We start from the raw sequence: 21,358 nt of genomic DNA, 5'->3' as shown, positions 1-21,358 counted from the left end.
GCTGGCGGCTCTGAAGCGCTCCAGAAAACATTCCAGGAAAATTCTCACGATTTTAGAGCACACCAAACCACTAGTTCTCCCTCACTGTGAGTAAAACTTGTCGGGGAGGTGGGGGTGGGGGTAGAAGATTACAGGCCTGGCCGCCACTCCTTCTAAGGTCATCGCGCAGACCGCTGTCATTGCCGAGTTCCAGTGTCCCGTTTATCGCGGCGCACTCCTGGTGGACGCCGAAGACCGGGGTCAGGTTCCTCGGCGGCAGCTTAGGGTCCCCAGCTCGCCGGACTCCAGGTGGGGAGAGATGGGGCTAGAGAACGTGGCGCCGCCAGCGGGGCCAGCGCGTGCCGGGGCGGGGCCGGGGCGGGGCCTACGCCGGCGCCTTGGCCAGCAGGCGCTCCGCCAGCCGCGTAAACACCGCCCGAGTGCCGCGGCGGAGCAGGTGAGCGCGCGGGCGGGGCTGGGGGCGCGGGCCAGGCTGGGTCCCTGGCGCCGCGCGCGTAGGGCCCGCAGTGGGGCCGCGACCCGGCCCTGTCCTCCGCATGTCCCCCGCCGCGGCCCCTTCCCCGGCGCCGCGGCCTCTACGTGTGCAGCGGTCTCGGCCTCTGTGGCCGGCGCAAGGGGAGCCGCTGTGGGAGCCGGCCTGGAGCTGGGGCGGGGGTGGGTGGGTGGAAGGGGCTCGGGGAGCGGACCCCAGGCGTCAGGCTACCAGCCCTGCTGGGCCACCCTCCTTCCTTCCTGCCCCGGCGTCCCGCTGGGGGTGGGTGCCAGGCGAGCAGTTAAAGGGGCAGTGCATTTAAAGGAACCGTGCACGTGGGTCTCAAAGGCATGTTAACAAGGGCAACCCTCCAGGCCCTGGGCAGGCAGGGGTCTTCCTGCATATGTGGGGAACAGGCTCTTGGAGGTTTCATCAAATGTTCGCCCATGTCCTAGCCCGGAGCTGGCGCTTTGGTTATCAGAGGCGTTTGGCTGTGGTATCAGGCATTTACAGCTGTGGAGAGGCTCCCAGAATCCAGCTTTTGAAGTTAAAGGACCCTGAAACAGAAACTAGTCCCCACCCTGAATTTTATGAATAAAGAAACAGCCCACAGAGCTGAAGTGACTTTGTTCAAAGTCGCCCGGGTAGGATATAGCAGAGGCAGGCTACAATCCCAGGTGTTGTGGTCTCTAGCTCTGCAGTCCAGCCCTCAGACCAGACCCGAGACCTTCGGTTAGGTGAGATGTTGTCACTGCCTATTGGCTTAATAAATGTTCTCCTGTTAGGGTATAAACTGTTGATTGGTGTAGTAACTGCTTGCCCTTCCATCATCCCTACTTGGTGAGAGGCAGCCCATACCCAATAACTGCAGAGACAGGTAACTCAAAATCGACAGCTGGGGCTACCAAGCTTCCCCTGGGAGTAACTTGATCAGGAGAGACCCTTGCTTCCAGTACCGATGCCTCTGATGTCTACATAGTCCATTCTATAGACACCTGAGCCTCCAAGGCCTGCAGCCAAGGTGTTTAGCAGCAATTAAAGCCTCTTGGATAAGCTGCTTCAGGTGTGTGGGCCTCAGGCTCTTCTCTGTGAATGTGGCAGTGTGAGAATGGGAGACATGTCAGCAGCCATGTTTTTTGGGCCTAATTGGTGATGGGGCCAGGGGTCCTGGCTCCAGCTCAGAGCTGTGTCCTCAGTCCCCCATCAGGTTGTTGAAGTTCATGCTTTGGGTCAGTGAAGTGGGCGTTTAGGGCAGGGGGTTGGAGTGGAGGGCTTGTGAGGATGGAATGGTTATTTCAGGTTTTCAGGAAAACTCTGTATCCTTTGGTGTTGAAGGGCTGGAGTGTGGCATACTCGTGTGGGTGGTGAGCACCCAGTTTCTATGTGAGAAGAAAACAGGACAAGGAAGGGCTTGGCCAGAGGTCGCCGCTCAGGTGTGTCTGGAGGCACGGGGCATGTCGCCTTCCCCTCAGCTCCTCTGTAGCTGCTCTCAGTTCCCACAGCACCAGGCTTGGCAAGTGAGAGGCTCTCAGCCTTGGACCTTGGCCTCTAAGTTATCGATGATAATAATGATATGACATAACCTTATTTTATGAGTTTGTCATCTACAATAAAAAGGTATTTTGTACAGTTTTTGTCACAGTTATCTTAAGTGCTTCGATAATACTGAAACAGTTATTATTATTCATAGAAGGGGAAACTGAGGTTTAGAGAGTTAAGCCACTTGTCCAGTTATGTGGTTTGGGGACTGTGAGCCAGGATTTGAACCCAGCTTGCTCCGTGTTTTCTCTTCTCAGTTTTTGCACAGGGGGCTTCCCACCTTCTTCTCCTGCCTACCTCCCTGCACGGCTGCCTGGAAACTTTCTGTGAGGTTTCCATTAGCAAATACCTGACAAACCAAATGTCTGCTTGCTTGTTTTTTAAGCAACCAAAGCAGTGTACATAGATCCGGTGCGTGTTCCTGTTGAAAACATCTCTGGCTGGTTTTCAGCTGTTGCTTTGACTTTTGGACACTGTTTAGTTGGGGACTGACAAGCTAACAAGTATTTCTGCAAGTATGCCCACCTGTTCCCTGGGCTACAGCAGCTGAGAGAGGACTGGGGGAAGGGTCGTACAGGGCTGAGGTGGGCACAGGGCAGGGTCTGGGAGCTGTCTCTTACCTCCAGCTGGCCGGATCCGAGTGTGTGTAATAAATGTTGGCTTCCAGGACTGAGGATGGTGCAGTTGCCATGCTAATGTCTGGAGAAAAGAGTAATTTCAAAGCGGTCTGCAGGGGAGATGATTTTTTCCATCCTCCTCAATGACTGGGAGAATGTGTTGCTCATTCATCTTTGCTAAAATATGGCCTTCTGGAACAGGAGGATAACATTTAAAAGAGTGTTCACCTTTCTGCTATATTTTAACCAGAAACTTCCTGACTTTATTTATTTTTTAAATAAAATACGTGTTCATTCTAGAAAACGTAGATGTTAAAAAAAAAAAAAAAGATTATTCATTAGCACTCATCCCAGAGATAACCAAGCTGTATACGTTTCCTTCTAGTGTTCTACTCTGTGCCTGTGTGTGTGTGTATACATAGGAGCCCTAGTGGTGCAGCGGTTAAGAGCTCAGGCTGCTAATGAAAAGGTCAGCAGTTCAAATCCACCAGCTGCTCCTTGGAAACGCTGTGGTGCAGTTCTAGTTCTACTCTGTTCTATAGGGTCACTATGAGTTAGAATCAACTTGACAGCACACAACTATATATATATATATATATATATATATCCATCTGTTAAGATATAGGGTTTTCAAGGCTGTGACCTTTTAGAAGCAGACTGCTGGGCCTTTCTTCTGAGGTGGGTGGGTTTGAACCACCAACCTTTTGGTTAGTAGTCTAGCACTTAACTGTTTGTGCCACCCTGTGGAGCTCAGTTCTACTCTTGACACACATGGAATTGACATGAGTTGGAATCAACTTGATGGCAACTGGTTCTTACAACATAAGAGGTAGGAAACTGTAGATGAGGCTTGGTATCCTGTTTTTTTTGCTGAAGGTTAGTTATGCCTTTAGCGTTTTCTTGTCACAGAGTGTTCTTTGAAAACTGGATTTGATGGCTGCACAGAACATATGATGGGTTGTTACTCATCCTACCTGCCCCACAGCTGGACTTTTCCCACCCTCTCTTTGGAGTTGCCCCAGAGAAGCAGTGCCCTGCCTCCTGCCCCTCTGCCCACTGTGGGCATTCCGCCCCATGGTACCACACCTGTGTTTGAGCCCCATCCGGTCCCTGGAGGCCTGTGACTTTGGAGGGTGGAACTACTACTTCAGGGCCTCCCTTTGGGCTCAGGCCCAGCTCTGGCGGAGGCCTTCTCCTCGTGTTGGGGGGAGCTGCCTATCAAATGATGTCTGTCACAATACAGGCTGAGGTGGGTGGATGGATGGATGGATAAAGGTCAGCTGGGGCCAAACACATGGTTAGGTACCCAGGGCTGGGGGAGACAAGCAGGCAGGGAAGCCAAGGAATTTCTAAGGGTGTTCCCAACCTTAGCAAACCTTTTCTTAGTGTAAGGGAAGACAAGGAACTTCCCAGGGGTCATGGGAACATTATAAGTAGCTGTATGACCCTAGAAAATGACCTGCTTAAAATCAGTGCAGCCCTCTTTGAAAGCCAGGGAGCATTGTCTAGGCCTGCTGCAATAAGGAAACCAGGTGCCCTGGATCCAGCCCTTTCTCTGCAGCCTGCCATGTTTGTGGTAAGTGCAGTGGTTCCAGTTTGCTTTTCGAGGAGTGATTTCCACCATTTTCCATGAGATACTAGAGCTTACTACTCGGCATATTAAAATCCACTTCTACCCTAAGGCCCATTGGCCTTAACGTTTTAAGGTCAAAACCTTCACATTTCTCTGAAATGGAAAGAAGGTCGAGGAAACTGGGTCACTGGGTTTCCATGATTTCAGGAACTGCTGACACAAACCCGATTGGGGACATTCTCTGGGTCAGACTCTGCTGGTTTGGATAGTTCAGCGTTTTGATCTCATTCAGCTGATTAATAGGAATGAGCAGCGGCTTTCTTCTGAGTTTTTATTTTGCATCCTAATCCTAGGTAGCTGTCAGCCATGGCGCTTCATTCTGTGAAGGCCTTCCAGAACATGGTCTTGCATACTGGACACCACCCCCCTTCCTATCAGCCCCTCTGCATTTCCTGCCGCTCCCTCAGAGGATGGGGAGCAGGAGGTGGGGAGAGCTGGTTGCTAGGTCGTCATAGGACTTACATCAGCGGTTAGAGCCTGCCAGCCCCCACCCCCTGCTGTGAGTCAGCCCAAAGGGAGAGTGTTGCGTCAGTGTCTCTGATGTGGACAAACATGTAGGAGAAGGTTTTTTTCCTCCACCACACATTTGAGTGGTGATTTTTCCCTCCAAGGATTTCAGAGCACCATCAGGCTTAAATACCAACTTAACACAAAACCTGTTGCCCTCGAGTCGATTCCAACTCAAAGCAACTCAGAAGGGAAGCAAGGGTACCTCCCCTGCTGTTGTTTTTCTGCAGGAGCAGGTAAAGAGGGGCTAAGAGAGGATGGGAAAGGGTCTTCGTGGGGTCCCACCTGTTCCCCCCAGCCCAATGGACGGGAGGCAGGAGGGGGGAAAAGGCTGTCTGTTGATGCTGTTTATTCTCCTTTAAGAAATTAATAGCTTAAAAAAATTATAGAAGTAGTCCATGTTTATTACAGAAACTTTGAGAAATGCAGGAAAAAATAAGTAAAATCGCCACAATACCACTATCCGAAGATGTTTTGTAAGGCCCCTGGGTGGTGCAAGTGGTTTGTTCTCAGCTGCTAACCTAAACGTTGGCAATTTGAACCCACTCAGCAGTGCTGCGGAAGAAAGGCTTGGCAATCTGCTTACATAAAGATTACAGCCAAGAAAACCCTGTGGAGCAGTTCTACTCTGTAACACATGGGTCGTCATGAGTCAGAATCAATTCTATAGCGATGGTTTAAAAAAAAAAAAGTATTAGTTCTTGCCAGTTCTTTATATATACACACATTTTTTAATAGAATTCAGATGATTATGTACGTGAAGTTTTGTCTTCTGTTAAATTTTATTAAATTTATTCTATTAAATTATTTTTTCATAACTTCTGAAATACTTTATTTTTAAAATGACTTCTTTAACCACAACAAGACTTGCAAAAAAAATTCTTTAAAATAAGCTACTTTGTACCCACAGTATCAAGGGCATGGTTAGGTAGTTTCCTTCATTCGAAAACTATGTATTGAAAATGTCGTATGTGCAGACCCTGAGCTAGACGCTGGGGTGTCCAAACAGCGGATGCAGCTTCTGCTCTTAGGAAACTCATTAAATCTTCCTTAAAATAAGATTTTTGGTGGTCATATAATAGTCCCCATCAGATGGATGTGCCACGGTATAGAGTCAAACATTACAGTCATTCTCACGTTTATGTTTTTTTACAATTAATATGTTTTTATGCAAATCTTTTATTATTTTCTTAGGATCAATTCCAAAAAGTAGCATTTCAGGCTCAAAAGGTATGAATATTTGTAAAGCTTTTATTTTTGCTGCCAACCAGACCTTCAGAAAGGTCGGTCCGGCTGCTACCAGAGGTATTTGAGCCCCCGTTTTTCTACACCCTCCTCTGCAGTGGGCATGCTTTGGGGGACTTTCCAGCCTGAGAACTCTCTTCTCCCGCCACAGCTCTCCTAGCCTGAAAACATCAGCTCTTCTTCCTCCCCACTTGCTTTCTGGGAGGGGGGTGTTGTAAGGTCATTCAGCAATCAGATAGTACCAGGGTGGTGAAGGTAGGTAAATGAGGTGGCTACTCCCCAAGGCCCTCAGCTGGTGTCGGGGAGCTGGACTGTAACCTGACACTTGCAGTGCTGTGCCAGGGGCCCTGCCTGGGGCATCTAATTACAGAAGGAGGGCAGCCTCTGGCCCACTGTGTTCCTGGGTCTAGGGTGAGCCATGGAATTGCCCAGGGACCGTCTCAAAATGCAGATCCCTGGACAGTCAGTCAGGAATGGTGATTGGAAGCTGCATTGTTAATAAGCAAGCTAGCATAGCATGGAGCCTGCCTGCCTGCATCCAAGGGTGACTTTGAACAGTGACTTTTTAAACCTGTTTCCGTGTCTACAATGGGGAAGAGTGGTGCAGTTGCGCATGGAAAGTGCACAGTCCTTCAAGTCCTCTGGGTAATTAGGAGGATCTAATGCGAGTGAGGGCTTGGCTTAGTGTCTGACACACAGTAAGGGCTCAGCAGGTGGTGTTCCCTCACCACTGGGTGGTCTGGGCCCAGCTTTGAGAAACAGTCTTTTTAAGGGACCCAAACCAAAAATACCAAATTAGTTGTTATCTAGTCAGTTCTGACTCGTGACAATCCCATCCGTTTCAGAGTAGAACTGTGCATCATGAGGTTTTCATGGCTGTGGCCTTTGGGAAGCAGATCACTAGTACTTTCTTCCAAGGTGCCTCTGGGCATGTTCAAATTGCCATCCGTTTGGTTAGTAAAGCCAAAGCCAAACCCACTACCATCGAGTTGAGTCTGACTCATAGACCCTACAGGACAGAGTAGAACTGCCCCATAGAGTTTTAAGGCTGTAAATCTTTATGGAAGCAGACTGCTACATCTTTCTCCTGCGGGAGTGGCTGATGGTTTCTAACCGCCAACCTTTTGGTTAGCAGCCAAGTGCTTAACTACTGCACCACCAGGGCACGTTTGGTTAGTGGCCAAGTGCTTGATCGTTTAAGCCACCTCATCCAGGCCTTCCTGATTCCTAATGTGATGCCCTCTGGTGCTGGGAGCAGCCCCCCACTCCCCTAGGTACCGAAGGTTGTGATTAGGCAGTGCCCCTGCCTTGATGGCCCCGGGACTCCCTGCTGATCTCTTGGGCTGTAGCACAGCTTCAGGTAAGGCTTTGGAGGAATTTTCAAAGTGGGTGAGGGCAGGAGTCTGCTCGGGAGCATTCGTTTTTGGGTGAGAAGACCAGGGATACGGATTACATGTTGTGCAGTTTTCTGATTTTTCTCCCTGAAAAGCTGTCAGATCCTGAGGAGGCCACGCCTGAGTGCAGGGCACGTGAATGCTACTGCCACCTCGGACTGGTGCGGTTTCACATGGAAGGTGTACAGCTCCTCAAGCTCCCCATCCCGGGGGCTGCCTCCTCAGATGTCAGGGGAATTTTGGGAGGCTGAAATACTTTCCAGGGAACAGTGTTGCTAGCTATTGACAACTGGCTGGAGAATGGAAATTGGAAGGATTTAGTCCTACTTCTGGGAGCCCTGGTGGTGCAGTGGTTAACAGCTCAGCTGCTAACAAAAAGGTCAGCAGTTGGAATCCACCAGCCTCTCCTCAGAAACCCTGTGGGGCAGTTCTGCTTTGTTCTATAGGGTAGCTGGGAGTCAGAATCGATGGCAGTGGGTTTAGTTTATGGGAATTCTACTCCAAGGAGGCCTGGTAGTGCAGTGGTTAATCTTTCTGCTGCTAACCAAAATGTCAGTGGTTCGAACCCACCAGTGACTCTGTAGGATAAAGATGTGGCAGTCTGCTTCCATAAAGATTTCAGCCTTGGAAACCCTATGGGGCCGTTCTATTCTGTCGTATAGTGCCTCTGTGAGTTGGAATTGACTCAGTGGCAACAGGTGATCCTACTTCAGCTGGGTTCCCCACTCTCCAGTTGCTCCCATCCTCCTTTGCTCCCTGATTTTCCATTTCTCTTTTGCATTGCTGTTTGGAGACTAGGAGAGGCAGCCTGGAATGCTGCCCTGGGGGCTGCAGCTTGTGGTGTTTTAGATGTGAAGACTCTGCCTCTCCAGTCACCGCAAAGGTAAGTCACCAGCACACCAGAGGAACAGCAAAAACAGGAGGGAGATTGTAACTTTTTTTAACTCATGCCTAAAACTAACCAAAACTGACATGTTAAAAAACAGTGTTGAAAGAGCCAGCTGTAGTTTCAGATCCCATCTTAGGCACTGCTCTGACCAGAATATTATAACAGCGGTTGAGAAAGTGCCGCAAGCGATTTGTTTCAGGTGTCCCTCCTTGAGTGACAGTGTGCTCCCCATTCCAAGAGGGGCAATGAGGGCAAGTCCTGAGCCTCACAGAGGAGGACCTTAAACCTTCTTCTTGATCCCCACTAGATGGTTTCTTTCATCACCCAAAATGAAGAAACCAGAGCCAAGAACTTCCCAGGGTCTCACAGCACTTTGGGGCTATGCAGCTGTGTCCCCTCAAATTGGGCTTGGCTGTGTAGACTCTGCTGGCCCCCATGGATTTCCACCAAGTGGCAGATCCGCCCTCCTGGGTACTGGGCTGAGCCTGTTCTTAGGGAGATTACAGGTGAAGAGGCAGAGCCAAGACCCACCTAGAGTGCTGCTCACCTGGCACGTTGCTTGTGCTAAAGTTCACTTCTGCTCACATCCCTTTTCCGTCGGAAACCTTAGCTGGCTCCCCACTGCTGAGCTAAGGCAGTGGTGGTTCAGTGCTAGAATTCGAGTCTTCCACACAGGAGACCCAGGTTGGATTCCTGGCCAGTGCACCTCACACAGTTATCACCTGTCTTGTAGTGGAGGCTTGTGTGTTGTTATGATGCTGAAGAGGTTTCAGAGAAGCTTCCAGACAAAGACGGACTAGGAAGAAAGACCTGGAGATCTGCTTCCAAAATCAACCAATGAAAACCCTGTCGATCACAACAGTCTGATCCACAACCAGTGATGGGGATGGTGCAGGACCAGGCAGTGTTTTATTCCATTGTGCGCAGGGGCCACACAGGGACTCCATCTGAAGTTTTTACCAGTCCTGAAACCTCCTCTGGGTGTTGATTTTGGGATGCACCAGGTTCCCGTGGTGCTGCTGAGTATAAACACTATTCAGGACGCTTCTAAACTCATGACCAATTGTTCTCCCTCCACCCAGACCCATGTACTTGGATGCCTCCTAGACAGCTTCCCCTGTTGACCTATAGGACAGAGTAGAACTGCCCCCATAGAGTTTCCAAGGAGCGCCTGGGGGATTCGAACTGCCGACCTTTTGGTTAGCAACTGTACCTCTTAACCACTATGCCACCAGGGTTTCCCCTCTTGACCCACAAATACTCAAGTTCCTAAATCAAATTTACAATCTTTCCCCTGAAGCTTTCTTCTCCTGCCTTCCCCATCTTAGTTTATGCCTGACCATCATCCTAGACTCTGTCCTGTATTGTATCGCCCACGTCAAATTCTTCCCCCTCCCCTCCTAACCCTCTCTGGATCTGCTCCTCTCTAGCATCCATCCTGCTGCCACCTTAACCCAGGCCCTGCTCATTTCCCCTTTGGACTGTGCAGTAATCTCCTGGCACTCCTTCTTTTCACTCCTCTTTGCCGTCTGTGACTAGACTGATAATTTCTTTTTTCTTTTTTTTAATGACTTTTCTTTAATTGTACTTTAGATGAAGATTTACAGAACAAATAGTTTCTCATTAAACAGTCAGTACATATATTGTTTTATGACATCAGTTAACAACCCCACAACATGTCAACAGTCTCCCTTCTCGACCTTGGAGGACCTTTGTTTTTTTTTGGTGAAAATATACATAGCCAAAGATACACCATTTCAAACATTTCTACATGTACAATTCAGTGACATCGATTACATTCTTCCAGTTATGCGGCTATTCTCATTATCCTTTTCCAAATTATTCCATCACCATTATCTTCAACTCACTGTCCCCTAGGCTTCCCATCAAACCTTTTGAGTTGCTGTTGTCAATTTGATCTCACATAGATAATTTTTTTTTGTACTTTAGATGAAGGTTTACAGAACAAATAGTTTCTCATGAAACAGTACACATATTGCCCTATGACAGTGGTTAATAACCCCACAACATGTCAACACCATCCCTTCTCAACCTTGGGTTCCCTATTGCCAGCTTTCGTGTCCCCTCCTGCCTTCTAGTCCTTGTTCCTGGACTGCTGTGCCTCATTAGTCCCATTTTGTTTTATGGGGCTGTCTAATCTTTGGCTGAACGGTGAACCTCAGGAGTAACTTCACCAGTGAACTAAAAGGGTACCCGGGGGCCATACTCTTGGGGTTTCTCCAGTCTCTGTCAGGCCAGTAAATCTGGTCTTTTTTTGTGAGTTAGAATTTTGTTCTACATCCTTCTCCAGCTCTGTCCAGGACCCTTTATTGTGATCCCAGTCAGAGCAGTCAGTGGTGGTATCTGGGCACCATCTAGCTGTACTGAACTCAGTCTGGTGGAGGCCTTAGTAGCTGTGGTCCATTAGTCCATTGGACTGATCTTTTCCTTGTATCCTGTTCTCTTCATTCTCCCTTGCTCCAGAAGGGGTGAGACCAGTGGAGTATCTTAGATGGCTGCTCACAGGCTTTTAAGACCCCAGACACTACTCACTGAGGTAGAATATAGAACATTGTCTTTATAAACTGTGTTATGCCAATTGAGGTAGATGTTCCCCGAGACCATGGTCCCCACTAGACTGATAATTTCTAAACACGGGACTGATGTCATCTGCCACAATCGTTGGGGTGAAGTACAACCTCCTTAGGGTGGCCCTTCCCACCTCATAGCCCCGCCTAGCTCCACCTACTGCCCTGCCTGGCCATGCAGGCCCAACTGGACTATCCTTCATGCCTTGTGTCCTTTCCTCCCACCTGGAACAGTCTCTGTCTCCATCAGCTGTTTCTCTAGAAAACATGCCTGGTCACTGAGGTGTAGGCCCTTCTTTGTGCATCTGTATCTCTTGGTGAACACCTAAATCATATGATTGGTGACACTGTTTTTTTAATAAGGACAAAGCTGTTCCTTACACTTTTTTTGTGTGTAGTAAAATATATATAACAACATATTTGTCTTTTCAACCACTTTTACATGTACAATTCAGTGACATTAATATGTTCCCCATGTTCTTGCTCATCTTTGAGTCTCCAGCACCCAGCACATTTCCTGGTACACAGTCGGTACTCAATAGATGCTTGATGATAAGTGGTTGAGGTGCTGACAGTCTGGAGTGGCCCTGACTTTTCTGGTTGGGCATATTCTCAGGCACATCCCTGGCAGGGCAGCCCCAGCCCCAGTGGCTGCTCCAGGGACTCTTGCTCCACAGCAGTCTTGTGACCCCAAGAAGGTTGTCGTGGGGCAGGAGCTCTGTCACTCTTGGTGCCAGGACATGTGTCCAGATCTTCAAGCCACCCTCTTTACCCCCCTCAGTCCTCCGCTGCCAATTGCCTTGAAGGGAAGTGGCATGAGGTCCTTGTGCTCCTTTTCCAGGTGTATCCAGGGAGGCAGGGCCATGCTCACGTTCATGGCTTCTGACAGTGAGGAGGAAGTGTGTGATGAGAGGACCTCCCTGATGTCGGCTGAGAGCCCCACACCGCGCGCCCGCCAGGAGGGCAGGCAGGGCCTGGAGGATGGAGAGAACACCACTCAGTGGGTAGGTGCCCACTGGCAAGCTGAGGCTGAGACTTGCCTCCAGGGTTCCTGGATGTAGCAGGGAGGGGGAAGTGAAGGTGAGAATTGGGCAAAATGGTGACAGTCTCCCTGATGGATCTGTAGTGACATTTTGCATCTGTGAGGGCTTTACTGTGGACTCTGAAGTCCCAGTCTGTTTAAGATTAGCTTTGGAATGTGTTCAATGATTCTCAGTGCCACAACCCCAAACCCCATAGGTACAGGTTATACAGTCACATGGAAGTGAGTTTGGATATCTGGATGCTAGAACAGGTTAGCACAACTTCTAAAGGAAAACTGCTGAAGGGAAACATTATTTGGTAGACGGTCAGACACAGTAACTAAGAGATGAGTATACTTAATTTATGTTTGAGGGTAGTGGTAGTACAGTGATAGAATTCTCACCTTCTATGCAGGATACCTGGATTCGATTGATTCCTGGCCAGTGCACCTCATGTGCAGCCCCCACCTGTCAGTGGAGGCTTGTGTGTTGGTATGATACTGTAATAATGCAAAAAAGAAAAAGAAAAAAAAATATCAATACTCTGTTAAAAGTAAAACCCAAAAGTTTATTGAGGGAATAGGAGTACAGTTTAAGGAGGCACAAAGAGAAAGCAATTCACTGAGTGCTCCAAAAAGCAGTCTAGCGATGGGTTTAAAAAGGTAAAGACCACAAAGAGAGGTACAGCTAAAATATTTCTGATTGGCTGACATCTGAGTTAGAACAAAGCTGTGAAAAATACAAGTGGGTTAGAAAAACATTTTTCGAGGGGCATCTTCTGAGAATCGGCTTAACCACTAAAGTCACATGCTTAACACTTGTGCAAGCTAAGTGATTTATATTGCAGTCTTGCCCTAGTCAGCAACGCTTGACCTAGTTAGCAAACTTTCTGAGAATTGCTAAGCAGAAGCAACTTCTGAGAAGCTGGCAAAATGGAGTCAGGCCTGCATTTCAGCCAGAAGTCTCAGCCAAGCCAAGCGCCTTGAATTTTAGAATGCTTTGTCATTCCCCCCTTTCGATCAAGAATTGCAATAGAAATTTGCTAATCATTATTATAACAGTGCCTTCTTCTCTATGGACTTATTTTTCTCGAGTTGGTTAGATGGCCACCTATTTAGAATAGGCTTTTAAGACCACAGATGCTATTCCCAAAAGGGTAGCCAGGCACCATCTGTTTATTGGTGGGTGCTTACCTTGATAAGCTTTTAAGACCCTAGATGCTATCAGGTGGATAGCCAGTCACCACCACTGACATCTTCACCATGCCGTACTTTGGGCCTCTACTTCTGTGATCTTTCAAGGTGATGACGTGTAGAGCCAGGCCAAATTGGAAGAGACGACTTCACAAGGCAAGAGGGCCCTTAGCTAAAATGTAAGGTCTAACTCTTCTGAACATGATGTTTTTTCAAAGTACATAATGCGTTGTATAGTAAGGGGAGTAGTAGATTGAACACAAAGGTTTGACATACATTTTATAAAACATTTGATTATACAGACAGTTAGTACCGTAGCAATTAGCAAAATCAAACCTACTTGCAGCATGGAGTGAAATCAAGATTTTATATTGTTGGGTAACCAATTGAAAATGTCAAAGAAGTCAAAAAATAATAAGTCCAGGATTAATAAGCAACCAGACAAATTTTTGTCTAATTTTTTTTATGCCTTGTTCTCCTTTTCCAGTGGTACTTATCCAGGCACAACAAGCGGTGATAGCAATGCCATAGACTTCTCCTTTTTGTGCCAGAAGAAAGTCAGGAGCTATTCTGTTGTCCAAGACTACTTTAACTAAAGATGTTAGGGATTCTTGTGCTGCAATGTCATTAGCCCTCTGTTCCATAGTGGATGACATGTTTCGCACAGTCCTTTCTAATTGGGCTACTCCGACAAAGGGGAAGAGTGATCTAAGAAATGTATATCCCATGCTAGGGTATTTGGCTATAGGATTGTATAGCCATAAGTATCTTTGACTTCTTTGTGATGTCTGACTAGGCTATTTAAGTTGTTAGTTCAATGTTTACTTTCATTGTAGTAGTGAATGTCTAAGGGACTCCTAGGCTTAAATAGCCTGTGGTGCATTGTCCTTGTAGGTTCCAGCCATCAAGGCAGGGTAAGGCCCAGGCATAAGATTTATCTTTTGGTTTTAAATGTGTTTTGGTTAGATAATCAGAACCTCTACATAAGAAAACATAACTGTAAGGTGCGTAAGTTATATTGTTCCTGGTCCAGCTGTTTGGGGCAGGAACGATATTGTTGGTATTGGCAAGCCAATATTTTGTTAAAGAGTTATTGCAAATAAAGAGTTTGCTTAATTTTATGAGTTAAAAATTTTTTGGCATAAGGAAATCAAATGTCTATCAGTTGTATTTCTTTTTAGACAACCTGGTATCAAGTTAACTATTGACTTTTAAAAAAGCCTGGGGGCCTTTACATATGTAAGGGTTAGAAGCTCACCTGTGCAGATCATTAGGAGGTGGTGAAGACTGGACGATTTTCTCATTTTTGCAATCTTAGAGCAGTTACAGTTCTGAGTGATTACATTGGTTAGATTAAAGCAGGTCACCCAAGGCCAGGCTGGGAGAGCAGTGGCTGCCACAACCCGACACGTATAGCTCGTGTAATGGCGACACTACAGTTGATAGTAGCGTCAGGTACGAGGCTGTAATCTAGGATAGGCACCGCCAGGGGATCAGAATATTCAAGCCCTGACTTTGGGGTTTGTTGGCACATCCAGCAATCAGTTAGGTTACCAGCATTAGCCACTGATTGGACTAGCTTAACAAAATCATTTTCTTTCCATGTGTTGATAGAAACCACTGAAAGCAGTAAAATAAAACTTAAGAAAGACTTAAAAATGTAAATATGCTAGTTAAAGTCAGTTATCAAAAATAATAACTGGGATAAAACATTTGCAGGGGAAAATTAAAATGTTAAAGGATAATACTAACAAGATGTAATAAGACAATTTAAAAAAGAATGGCTATAAATACGAAGCAAATGGCAAAAATATCAATTGTCTGCATAGGAAGTTCTTACCAGTAAATAAATCCGAGCTTATAAAATAAAACATCTCAAAACCAATGAGCATTAAGCAAAGTCCAGTAAGTTTCAAAAGCTTGCATTAAGCAGGGTCTGAAACAGGCCTGGTCCTGAGATCTTGGGAGGAGCTGTCTGCATCAGGTGTTGTCTGCTTCTGATTTCTGTAGTGTTTGAGTTGCAGCTGAAGTCTTTTTGTAGGTTGACCAGTCCGGGTAGGAGTTTTAGCCTTTTTTTAGTTGAGACAGGTGGAACCAAGTCTTAATTCTCTGTAATTTAGTGGTACAAGGGTTAGTGAGAAGGACCAAATATGGTCCCTTCCAGCGACACTCAAATAAATCCTTTAATTGATGCCTCTTCTAATATACATAGTCAGCTGGTTGAGTAGTAAGTAGTCTAGATAATCCCAAGTTTTGTTTATTAAAGGCTTCCTTGACTTGTGACAGGTACTCTTTAGAGTACTGCATTAAGGATTGGCAATATTTTAGTAGTTCAGGCTGACTCAAATTAGAATCAGAATAAGTTGAAAAATAAGAGTTGGCTGTAGGTCTTCCAGTAACAATTTCATATGGAGTTAATTTATGGGGTCCAAATGGGGTAGTTCTCAAACTCAGAAGGACTAGAGGAAGTACTTTAGTCCAAGACAAGCTTAAGGTTTCACATAGTTTGGCTAGTTGGGTTTTTATTATGCCATTAGTTCTTTCCGCCAGACCAAAGGATGGTAAGGACAATGTAACTTCTGGTAAATAGGAAAGATTTTACATATTTCCTTAGCAAACTTTCTGAGAATTGCAAAGCAGAAGCAACTTCTGAGAAACTGACAGAACGGAGTCAGGCCTACATTTCAGCCAAAAGCCTGAGCCAAGTCAAGTGCCTTGAATTTTAGAATGCTCTGTAGCAATGCTGAACAGCTTTCACTGGAACTTCCAGACTAAGATGGACTAGGAGTAAAGGTCTGACAGTCTACTTCTGAAAAGTCACTCAGTGAAAAGCCTATGGAGCTCAACGGTCCAGTCCCGTTGTACTTGGGGTTGCCACGAGTCAAAGGCTTACCCGCCGGCACCTAACAACAGCAGCAACAATTTGTGTTTGGTTTTTGAGCTGGGAATGGATGGGCTATACTGTGACTTATCTGTGCCACCCACAGGGCAGGAGATTATAATACAAAGATGAGAGTGGTAGGAGATTATAATATGAAGATGAGACATACTTGGGAGTGTCCCTTAGCCATGCCATCTCCCTTCCCTGTGAGGGCAAAATAGCATCTAAATTTGCCGGAACTCCATTCTCTGTTTTGCCCATTATAGTATCTTAAAACTTTGCCAAGTGGAATTTTTTCTTCCAGCCAGCCTAATCCTCTTTGCGGAAATTTGAGCCCATTTCTTAATTTATTCTGGAACTTGTGTGCATTTTTGTTTGTTTTAGTTCCTATTCATTAACAGTTTTCCTTTCACTTCTAAACTGAGTATTTAGAATGTTGTCTGCAAAGAACTGATACTGAAACATTTCTGATTTTTGTGTTGTTTGGCTTTTTCTTTGCCTGTTAATCTAATTAGCAACACAGCTGATGACCCTGAATTTCTAAAACAAAATCTTGCAGATCATTTTGTGCCCGAGCCTAGAAGACTTCCTGCACCTCATTTATACTCTCCTACCTTCCCATAATAAGGTCCCTGGTGGCTAAAACAGTTTGCGCTTGACTGCTAACCTAAAAAGGTTGGCAGTTTGGACCCACCCAGCGGCACCACGGAAGAAAGGCCTGGTGATCTACGTCCGTAAAGACGAAAAGATTACAGCCAAGAAAACCCTATGGAGCAAGCAGTTCTACTTTGTAACCGGTGGGGTTGCCATGAGTTAGAATCAACTCAGTGGCAGTGGGCTTGAGTTTTTGGTACCTTCCCATACCCCTTGTCCTCCTAGATGCTGGACACCCATTTAGCCTCTCTAGAGTTAGAAGATTTGTATGCTTGATTTTATGGGGCAAAAAGTTGAAAGTAATTTTTTTCCTCTGCAAATTTCCAATGTCTGATTCATAATCAGAGTCCCCATGCGTGCTGATGATTCTAGTTTATAATTTATCAACCATAAATGTTTAATCTCTCTTTCCTTCCAACCACCTGGCCTGTGTCCTCCCGAATCAGTAGGGCCAGGTAAACAGAATTGAACGGTGTCCAGAGCAGCTTATACTTGGGAAGAATCTTTTGATCTATTCGCTCCTCTGGTCTTGGGCCTGCAGACTGCCGTCTTCTGTGGCTACAGTGGCCTCCCCTCCTGGGTGGTGGTGCTTAATGCCAACTCAAACTCTTTCTGCTGTTGTCCTCGGCAACCTTTGAAATGTCCCAGAAATTCCAGCACCCCATGTCCAAACTACAGCTCATAGACTGGTTCTTGCATCTTGAAAGCCACATTAAAACTTCTTGTTTGGGGTTCTAAAAATCCATGCACTGTATCGGTTTAGGGGGATATCCCATGTGGGGCATCCCATGAAGAGCTTCCTGTGACCCTCACAATGTGGTTTTCCACAGAGAAGCCAGGAGAGCGAGGAGGACTGTGAGGAGGACCCTGACCGCTACGTTTGCAGTGGGGTGCCTGGACGGCTCCGAGGCCTGGAGGAAGAGCTGACCCTCAAATACGGGGCGAAGCACGTGATCATGCTGTTTGTGCCTGTCACGCTGTGCATGGTCGTGGTGGTCGCCACCATCAAGTCTGTGCGCTTCTACACGGAGAAGAATGGACAGCTGTGAGTTGGGGCGGGGTGGGGCGTGGGGTGGGTTCAGGGGTATGTGTGACCTCTGTTGACCACCTGTAGCCCCCACACCAGGGGCTGCCTGAGTTCATGCCCTGGTCCACCTGCCTGGGCATGGTCCTCAACTTCTCTATGCCTCAATTTGCAGGTCTGTGTAATGGGCTTAATCATGGGGTTACTGGGAAAATTCAGTGAGCAAGCATGTGTAAAGGGCTTAGAACAGTGCCTGCCCCAGAAGGAGCTCTCGGGCACAATGGTATTTATTACAGAAGGCAAGCCCTCTCTCACGCGCAGCACCAAGCCCAGCATCCAAAGGTTGGGCTTCCGTCACGAGTGGGCCACCAGTCACTGTGTGACCCCAAGCAAGCCACTTCCTCTCTGAGCCTCTGCTGCTTGAATGTAAAAGGAGATGGTTGGACCAGATGATTCCGTAGCTCGCTTCCAGCCTTGTGAAGGAGATGGATAGAGCCCTGTGTTTATTTCAGTAAAAATAGCACATACACAGAGCAGCCTAGACAAATGGAAAGCCTCCTGCACCCCATCCCACTGCTCCAGGGTCACCACTGCTGAGGGCTGACCTTCCCTGAGCATCTTCTGTTAACTGAGGAGTTCTTGTTTAGTTTTCGTTTTGTTTGTTTGGTTTTTTCCAAAAAAAGGAGTAGAGAGAGAAGCCGCCCCCCCCAGCCCCCCGGGAAGTTTATAGTCTGTTGGGGATTCAGAGCAGCCCAGTTGAAAAGCGATAAGAGAACGTAGCCAGCCTTTTGCTTCCAGCAGTCCGTGTTGGAAAGAGTGAGGTATCAATCAATTGCGTCTTGTTTCTGATTTTTAGTTTATTAGTAGCAAGTGCAGTGACTAGGTTGCTCGGGGTGGGGGTAGGGTGGGGAGGCAGGAGGGGAAGAGGAGTGCTAGCCTGGGTGGGCTGATGGAGAAGGTTTAGGTGTGGAAGTGCTGGGGGAAATGGAGAAGTAGGGGGGGACAGAGAGTAGCACCCAGGGGAGACTCCAGCAAAGGTTTTAGAATCTGAGTGGGGGTGGGGAGGGGGTGGGCGAGGCAGGAGCGACTCTGAGCTCCAGTTGCCATCGAATCCACTCCAACTCATGGAGTCCCTGAGTGGTGCGAATGGGTAATGGTCTTGCTGCTGACTGAAAGTTTGGAGATTCGGGTCTACTCAGAAGCACCTCAGAATAAAGTCCTGGCAGTCTACTTGCAAAAACTCAGCCATTGAAAACCCTGTAGAGCACAGTTCTACTCTGACACACATGGGGTCACTGTGAGTTGGAGTTGACTTGACAGCAGCTGGTTACTGGTTACCCTGGGCTCAGTCATCAGGCCGAGAGCCACAGGTACGCAGTCGGGATGATGGGAAACAGGTTGGGAGACAAGGAGTTAGTGGGCAGCACTCTGCCAGGGCAGAGGCATGGGCCCAGTGGCATGAGCAGTGGGGTGTTCCCAGAGGGCCTCTACAAGCAGGGATGAGGATTGCATGGGGGTGGGGTGTGCATGGCAGGCAGGACCAGAGACCATCCACCCTTTCCTTTCCCCTCAGCATCTACACGCCCTTCACCGAGGACACGCCCTCAGTGGGCCAGCGCCTGCTCAACTCTGTGCTCAACACCCTCATCATGATCAGCGTCATCGTGGTCATGACCATCTTCCTGGTTGTGCTCTACAAGTACCGCTGCTACAAGGTGAGGACCCAGACGCACCTGCCCTCTGCCCACCCTCCAGTCCACACACACCTCTGTCTAGTGGGTCCCTTCTGCAGCCACCCTTCTTTTTTTTTTTTTTTTTTAAAAACTATCGGAGTTCCTTTTTTCTGCAAAAAAAAAAAAAAACACAGCTACCATGAAGCCGACTCCAACTCATGAAGGTCTCGTGTGTCAGAGTAGGGTTTCCAATGGCTGATTTTTTGGAAGTACATCACTGGGTCTTTCTTCCAAGGCGCCTCTGGGTGGACTTGAACCTCCAACCTTTCACACGTCAACCATTTACACCTCGCAGGAACTCCTGCAAAATAGACTCTGAGTTTGTCCCACCCCACCCCCACCCTAGATGACCCAATTCTGTTGTCTTTTAAGTTGACATATAATCCACTCAATTGAGTTCCTCATTGCAATGTTCAGAGTGTCACTTCTCCTATTCAGAAGTTAATTTTATTTTGCTTCTCCTTCCCAAGGAGTAAGAAGTTGTATATTAGGCTCCCTTCACCCTGACGCTTCCCCTCCAGATTTATTTTTATTTTCCATTTCCCTTTTGGACAGAGAAAGACAGATTCTGTGCCGAGGTCTTCCTGCCTGGGAGGAGTTGGGGAGCGATGGAGGTGCTGAGTCCCACCTGGCCTGAATCACGTGCATTTTCTGCCCTCGAAAGATACCATAGGACTTTAGACGTTGCTTTCCAGTCTTTACATCCAAGGAAGGCTTTGAAACCCTAAAGATTAAAAGAAAGTTAAGCTAGGCATTAAATCAGTTGGTGTCGAGTCAACTCTGACACCCCATGGGTGTCCGAGAGTAGAACTGTGCTCCACAGGATTTTCAGTGGCTGATTTTTCGCAAGTAGATTGCCAGGCCTTTCTCCCGAGACACCTCTGGGTAGGCTCAAATCTCCAACCTTTCAGTTAGCAGCTGAGTGTGTTCACCAAGTGCAGTACCCAGGAACTCCTGAGCTAGGCCTTACCTAATTTGAAGCTGTTTAAATGCAGGCACAGTCAGCCCTTCTTAGGCAGCAGTCACCATTCATTGAGCAGGTAGAGAAACAGGAGCACTTAGTGTAGGGGAGATGCAGGGGTTGTGGTGCAGTGATGGAGCCAGGGGTGCTGCTGGGTGAGACGTGGGAGGGGCTGTTGGGAAATATCCCTGAGCTGCAGCTTATCAATGAATAACAAATGTAAATGAGGGAGAACTTAAAATTAGAGTTGAGGAAAGGATAGGATAGTGGGAAGCAGGGTAGAAGGATGCTTATTTGGAGCAGAAGGTACAGCGTGCCTAAGAACAAGTGAGAAATAGCATGGATGTTGAGAATAGGTGCCACTGTGGTCAGGGGGTGTCTGGGAGACTGTTGAGAAGCAGCCCAGCCATGCCTTCAGTGAGATGCATTGAGCCTGCCTTTGCCAGGCCCCATTCTGGGGTCCAGCAGCAAGCAAGACAGGCAGGTGCCCTCTCAGCTGGAGGTTCTGTGACTTTCAGGCAGGAGCTGATGGTGACCGGGCAGGCAGGTGGTGTTGGGACGGAGGGGCAGCACACTCCAGAGGCAGCCTTTCCCCTTCCAGCTGTGCTCCCAGCCAGGCCTTGGCCACTGCTGTCATGATGAGCAGACCAGGTCCCCGGCTGAGGTCTCTGGTGGACTGAGCTCATGATGGACGGGCCTGTCCTCAGGGGTGAGGCTGGTGGGAGTGGCGCCACCATTCTACTGACAGCTGGCGGAGGGACTGATGTAGGATCAGCCCCACCCTCGTCCTTGTCCATCCCTGGATTGGCCAGGAGAGGGGCATCATGTCTTTCTGAGGACTTGTTTGTAGAGCCTCAGCTGGGAGGGGACTCCCTGGGTTGTTTCTCTTCAAAAATATCCCCTTTACCACAATAATAGTAGGAGACTTCAACACACCACTCTCAGTAAAGGACAGAACAACTAAGAAGAAACTCAGCAAAGATACAGAAGACCTAAAGGGCACAAT

General features: G+C 47.6%; 1 protein-coding gene across 1 annotated transcript in view; it reads left to right on the top strand.

Annotated features, from left to right (window-relative positions):
- Positions 1-353: 353 nt before the first annotated feature.
- Positions 354-21,358, top strand: part of PSEN2 (presenilin 2) — a 39,976-nt gene continuing 18,971 nt past the window's right edge. Inside the window, exons 1-4 of the mRNA XM_023730925.1 lie at positions 354-436; positions 11,726-11,888; positions 17,465-17,679; positions 19,232-19,373. Coding sequence (XP_023586693.1) covers positions 11,748-11,888; positions 17,465-17,679; positions 19,232-19,373 — 498 coding nt within the window. The 5' untranslated portion in view covers positions 354-436; positions 11,726-11,747. The remainder of the gene's footprint in view (positions 437-11,725; positions 11,889-17,464; positions 17,680-19,231; positions 19,374-21,358) is intronic.

The sequence above is a fragment of the Trichechus manatus genome, unplaced genomic scaffold (genome assembly GCF_000243295.1).
Source record: "Trichechus manatus latirostris isolate Lorelei unplaced genomic scaffold, TriManLat1.0 scaffold00039, whole genome shotgun sequence".
In the NCBI taxonomy this organism is placed as follows: domain Eukaryota; kingdom Metazoa; phylum Chordata; class Mammalia; order Sirenia; family Trichechidae; genus Trichechus; species Trichechus manatus.
The sequence above is the reverse complement of the archived record's forward strand: the minus strand, read 5'-3'. Positions and strand labels throughout refer to the sequence as shown.